Source organism: Asparagus officinalis, unplaced genomic scaffold (genome assembly GCF_001876935.1).
Source record: "Asparagus officinalis unplaced genomic scaffold, Aspof.V1 AsparagusV1_Un630, whole genome shotgun sequence".
Taxonomy (NCBI): domain Eukaryota; kingdom Viridiplantae; phylum Streptophyta; class Magnoliopsida; order Asparagales; family Asparagaceae; genus Asparagus; species Asparagus officinalis.
In genome coordinates this window covers 5471-11605 of record NW_017972892.1, presented here as the reverse complement: position 1 = coordinate 11605, position 6135 = coordinate 5471, and the positions used below count along the sequence as shown (strand labels likewise).

Sequence of the window (6135 nt, the reverse complement as noted above, 5' to 3'; positions counted from 1 at the left end):
ACCCTCCCACCCCCACCCCACCCCACCCCAAAAAAAAACACAAACCCAAAAACAAGCCTATGCCTCCACTCCCCCTGACCTAGTACCAATATTTTTGAATACCGATAAAATATCCTCGGTCATCCCTCAACCTCTTAATCCCCTCCTTCCTTAATCACTATCTCTTCTGCTTCACCACAGACCTCTGCACCATCGCTCCCTCCGAGTCCCACCACCATCCCACTTTAGCAGGGCTCGGAGGGAAGGGAGGTGGGGACGGTGACGAAGGAGAGTTCTGCGGCGAAGGAGGAGATATATTTGTTTGGTTTTCATAGTCTTTTGTTCATTTTTCATTACATTTTATTGATTAACGTAATCTTTGTTTGATGTTTGTTATGTTTCTTTTTTTCAATATTTGTTATATTTCTTTCTTTATTAATACCTTTATTTGTTTTTTGTTACCTTAAGGCATTTGTTTTTTACCTTTTCTTGATACTTTTTCGTGATTCTTATTACCTTCCTTTGTTTGTTGATTTTTCTTACCTTTGCTTAATTATACCATTCATGACTCTTGTTATCTTTGTTTAATTATTTTTTTCCTTTTTTCATCACATATTGTCTAATGGTACATTCCAGAGAGCTAACAGTTATCAGCTAAGGTAATAACAAAGTCACAAAGGTATTAAATAATATATAAAGGTAAGGAAAAAAAGAAGCAAAGGTGTCAAACAATACATAAATGTAACAAAATGCTTGTATAGGTAACAAACAAGAAATAAAGATATCAAGTAATGAATAAAGGTAGTGAAACATAAAAACCATCTCTCCTTTTCTCCTCCTTTTCCATCTCACCACAGACCTCCAAGAAGTTGGGTCACATCATTGATACACAGAATTCGAAACTTTACTCCTTCACCCTAAAAACCCTCTCTCCGGCTCAAGATCAGTTAATTCTTTTTTTTTCCCCTGAAATAAGTAGATCCTTGAACTATCATCACAACTGAGTCCGAACCAATCTTTCTAGCAGATCCCACCCACATGTTCTGCAGTTGCTTCAGCAGCATACCGAGAAATACAACCTTTTCTTTCCTCAAAAGAACCTGCTAAGGCAGTCTTCTTATTCCCCCTTAGCATCTGTGATGATCACAAAGGTCTTACTGATCCACTCCACTGCTTCACCCGCCCCTACCCTTCACCTTCGCCTCCGCCTCCTTTTGGGCCACACCAGTGCACTGTTGTGGCAGGGCCCAGAAGCAGAAGGAGGTGGAACGAAGGGAGCCGACGAGAATGGGTGAAAGGGGTTCATGGGAGAGATGAGAAAAAAAAGGAGAGAGAACAAAGAGGGAAAGGACATGGATCATTTAAGAATTCTCGAAAAATGCAAATGGGGACAAGGGATGGAAGCAAGGGGATGGATCATGAAAGCATAGGTTTTTTTCAAAGGGGCATGATTTCTTGGGTTAAGGGGGCGGAAGCAATTTTCCAAAATAAGTTCTAATACACGCATGACTCGACTGGGAGAGTATATTTGATTAATGATGAAAAGGAGAGCAAAACTGATTGCCAAATGACCAAAAACTACTAACAACTGGCATGAACTCTAGATATGTAAAGACAGATTGAATAACCTTTCAACTCTGAGGTGTTATCGTGAAGCCAACCACAGCATGACAAGATCAAAACCCTCAGACCTAACACTCAATCTAGAAATACAGGATAGTCCATGTCTGATTGTAAGTCTCCACTTCTAGATTATGATTAGTTTAAGACTAACAAAGCAGGAAGTGTGAAGGGGACGGTCAATGACAGCAGAAAGAATGTTTACGAGCAGAACTATTTAATGAATCTTAAACAATATATTGTACGGGCTCAATGGAATCCTTGATAGAAGTAGATCCTTAAGGAATGTCAAATGGGGGTCAACGCAAAGGGTCCCAGAAAATCAAACTCCCACTGCTGTTGAAGACACATTTGTGTATATAAGAATGACAATCCATCAGTGAACTAATTTCAAGAGTAGGGCATGTTCTAATTCACAACACAAGCGTGAAACCGAGGCCCATAGCACTTGTAAAGCTTTAAGATGATTCTCTTGCCACATGAAAATTTGACACGACATCCAAAAGAAAGGCAATGATATCTGACTTTACCATCTCCTAATAGCATGAGGCTACAGATAAATTTATTTCTTGAATTTGATCAAACCGACATTCACAATACTTAATAAGCTCACACCAAAGTGTCGTCAATGGTGCAGTATATACTTGTCATTGTAATGAAAATAGTCCAATAATTGCTTAGCATGGAAGAAATTTTGGAGTTACTACTGAAACCATCAAACTGTCAATCTGTAGTGTGACTTCCATCATGACTAGAATTAGCTGACAGGATCCAATAAGCTCGACCATAAGTCAGTTCCTTTACAAAACAACAATGTGCCTACTTTGCACATAACAATCTGACGACTACATGGCCTAAATGCAATTTTTCTAATAAAGAAATTGATCTTGCGTATAAAGATTTATGTTCTAATAGACCTAGCCATGCTTAATAGGACTAGTTTAACATGCAGCTCAAAACCACTTTTTGGGGTCTCAGCAAGTTAATCATTACTCCAGTTTCAAAATCCCAGGTCATTAATGGCAGCAGTGGTCTGAAAAATTGGCATCAGCTTGTTGGGCTCTATCCAAATAGCATATCCTTAAGGCTTACCCAAATAAACCTAAGTGGTGATCTAGACAAATAGACAGATCAGGGAGGGAGAGAGCAGTTTTGCTTTCCTTTTCTTCCTTTATTTATTTATTTATTTATTTATTTTCCTTAGGCACTTCTCTCTGTGTGTGTGCATGTGTGTTTTGGAGTGAGGGAGCCACAAGATGCTCTGGAGATAACTAAACAGGGCTACCTCCTATATTGTTGAGATTCTCAGGTTGCCACACAAAAAAGACATTTAAGGCTGTTGCAGCACCAGCTTCGCCAGCAACAGTAATGGCAACCTCATCCCAAAGTTTTGATGATCCACTAGGCTATTGCACTATTAAAAATAATTAGCATTATCTCATTATTCTCAGAGTCATGCATGCAATAGTGTATCATGAAACTTTGCAAAATGATATGCAACATGATATACCTTCATGCAACTTTGAGAGAATACTAGAGTAGTTTACCTTACAAAATTTCAAGAAAACATAACTAAGTACAGGAACATACTTAAAAGATGAAGTTGCTGGAGCTGAAGCTTCAAGTGTTGCCAGATAATCCTAATATAAGACATATCGAGTCAAAATTGCAGTTTTCATTGATAAAAAAAAGGCTAAATTACCAGATTGGTATATTTAATTAGACCTATTTACCAGGTTGGTATAGTTTCTGTCTCAGGCAACAACAAGATATTTAAAGTGGCAAACCGTGATAATAAGGCATAAAAGTTGGCTGAAGTCAATTTTTCCAGGGAGGTAAGGCCACGTGAGAATCAAGTGATGTCGATGCAGCATCCTTGGGCTGACATGTCTGAGGTTGTTGGCCTAATTCATTTAGTTGAAAAGGTGTTTTTTCTTCAAATTAGGACTCAAAAGGGGGTTTTCAAATTGGGTTTCTACTCCTTCATAGGGTTGAAATTGGGTGTTCCCTATTGAAATTGGACATGGATTTCTTCAAGCTCAAGCTCCTGCTCACAGGTCACATTATATCAAAAAACACAGATTCATCCACATTGTATCCAAAAAAGTGAGATGCAAACAAAATGTTCAAAACGCAAACCATAAACATTTGAGCAAAATCTGGTCACATTACTTCAAAAAACACAGATTCATCCACATTGTACCAAAAATGAGAGATGTTCAAAATGCAAACCATAAACATTTGACCAAAATATGCACACAAATAGGAGCTTAGGCTCAAAGAATCCATGTCCAATTTCAATAAAGAACACTCAATTTAACCCAAGGGAGCAAAAGAAGACCCAATTTGAAAAATCACCTTTCGAACCCTAATTTGAAGGGGGCAAAATAACCCTTTTTAACTAAATGAATGAGGCCAACTACCTTAGACACATCAGCCAAAAGATGCCACGTCAACATCACACCGGCACGTGACCTCGCCTTGCAGGGAAATTGGGTCCGGCCAACTTATATACCTTTTTGTCACCATTTGCCACTTTAAATATCTTGTTGTCGCCGGAGAAAGAAAATATACCAAATGGTAATTAGGTCTAACTAAATATATCAATCTAGTAACTTAGCCATTGAAATAATCTCAAGACAGAAAAACTTCCATAACATGAAAGAGAATCAAAGGCACATACAGCAGTACTAGTCATGGCACTTTGCTCATTCCAGGACTCATTTACTTGATTGTCAATCTTAAATTCTGTAAAGTTGCCAGTCATGAACACTGTATCTCCATTAACCTGGTAAATATTTGAAGTAAAAAAGAAAGAATAAGAGAAGATTTCAGTTAATGAAAATTGTACAGAAGCAACAATGAGGATGTACAGTCCAAGATCAAAAAACTAACTTTCATCAAGAGAGAGAAGTATAACTATGGTAGGAAATGTAGCATACCTCATTTAATTTTTCCCACACTAGATCAGGCTGGTTTATATAACCCTGGTCAGTAGCCAAGAGATAGAGTTCACCATTGAACTGCAACGCAAAAATTAGAACCTGTAAAGACTCTGGATAACATGTAGAATCATCAAAAGAAATACTTTCCTGACATGATAATTCTCGTTTTTTGGAGAATTGATGAAAGTAAGAGTGTGATATCATTTTGAAACAGAACTGCCTACAGATACCTTAAACATAGTGTTGAAATGGTTATTGCGGAAGAATACACAGAGTTCTCTCTCCTTCAGACCTTCTTGCAAGCAAAATAGGCTGACAGAGACCAGAAAGTTAATAAGAATGTGAATTATCTTTCAATCTCCATAAACCGGAAAAAGGAAACAAATTGATCAAGGTGTGATAAAGAAGTACCCATATATGGTCAACTGGCTTGCACTGTTTTCCAGGAAGTTCCTGATCAAACCGCCTGTGAGCAAATAAATCATAGGTAAGAACTGAACTAGAGCTGTTACATTCCAACTCGCAAAGTGGACGCAAGCTAAAGACAAGCATATGCACAAGCCAGAGTAAGGAAGCCTTACATTTTTGCAGATCAACTTTGTCCTTAGACTTTACAAATGCATCATCTTCCATCTTCTCTGTCTGCCGGGCTAAAACCATCTCACCTTCATAAACTGGCTCCTGATCTTCATATTTCAGAAGTCTGGAATCCAGTATGCATTCTTCTCCTTCATAGATGGGCTCATTGTCATCAAGACTTGAAGAGCTAGCTTCAAAAACATCTGCACATTCTTTTCTTCCATTTGATAAAATGGGATCTGCACAAGTTATAGCTCGAACAGGAAAAACTACTGAGTCACAATTTTCTTCCATTTGATAAAATGGGATCTGCACAAGTTATAGCTCGAACAGGAAAAACTACTGAGTCACAATCTACTGGATTATCAGTATTCTTATTCTGCACAAGTTATAGCTCGAACAGGAAAAACTACTGAGTCACAATCTACTGGATTATCAGTATTCTTATTCGGCATTTGCAATGAAAGAAGATCTTCAGTAAATGTTTCTGTGACAGCTGTATCCTCTTTAGAAGCAATAGATAAGCGTTTATAAGTGTTACATCCATCAGAACACTCATTATCAACAGGCTGAAAAGATGGATCCTGGTTTGGAATCAATATATCAGCCCTTATATTTTCCATTGGATCACCAGAGACTACAACTTCCTCAGAATCATTAGAAACTGTCTGATCCATTTTGTCCACAGCATTCATATTGGAAGACAATGCATTCACTGTTGAGGAAACATTTGAATTTAAGCCAAAATCCTTAAAAGTAATGACAGAACTGCTTTGTTTTAGTGCAAACAAGTCCAACTGCTGAGATTCTTCTGATCCAACCCCAGTTCGAGCCACCAAAGGATGAACATGAGTTCCAGCACCAGAGCTCTCAATATGACCACTTCCTTCTAACATGTGAGATGAATTAGCATCAGGTGAAATAGAAATGTCAGCTGAACTTGATAAATCAATTTTTGAAAGATTCAAGGCCCTCATCAGCTCCTCTTCTTCTTCTCTGTCACCTTTCCCAC

The 6135-nt window shown here is 38.1% G+C and overlaps 1 protein-coding gene across 2 annotated transcripts in view; it reads right to left on the bottom strand.

Annotated features, from left to right (window-relative positions):
* Positions 1–1239: 1239 nt before the first annotated feature.
* The window catches only part of LOC109828009, a 7155-nt gene continuing 2259 nt past the window's right edge, over positions 1240–6135 (bottom strand). The window contains exons 5-12 of one of the 2 annotated variants that reach the window (XM_020395037.1): positions 5548–6135; positions 5426–5477; positions 5126–5355; positions 4956–5010; positions 4775–4856; positions 4542–4622; positions 4283–4387; positions 1240–3239 (exon numbers count right to left, since the gene is read on the bottom strand). The exon at positions 5548–6135 is cut by the window's right edge and continues 214 nt beyond it. In XM_020395037.1, coding sequence (XP_020250626.1) covers positions 3072–3239; positions 4283–4387; positions 4542–4622; positions 4775–4856; positions 4956–5010; positions 5126–5355; positions 5426–5477; positions 5548–6135 — 1361 coding nt within the window. In that variant the 3' untranslated portion in view covers positions 1240–3071. The other variant, XM_020395036.1, reaches the window with a different exon arrangement.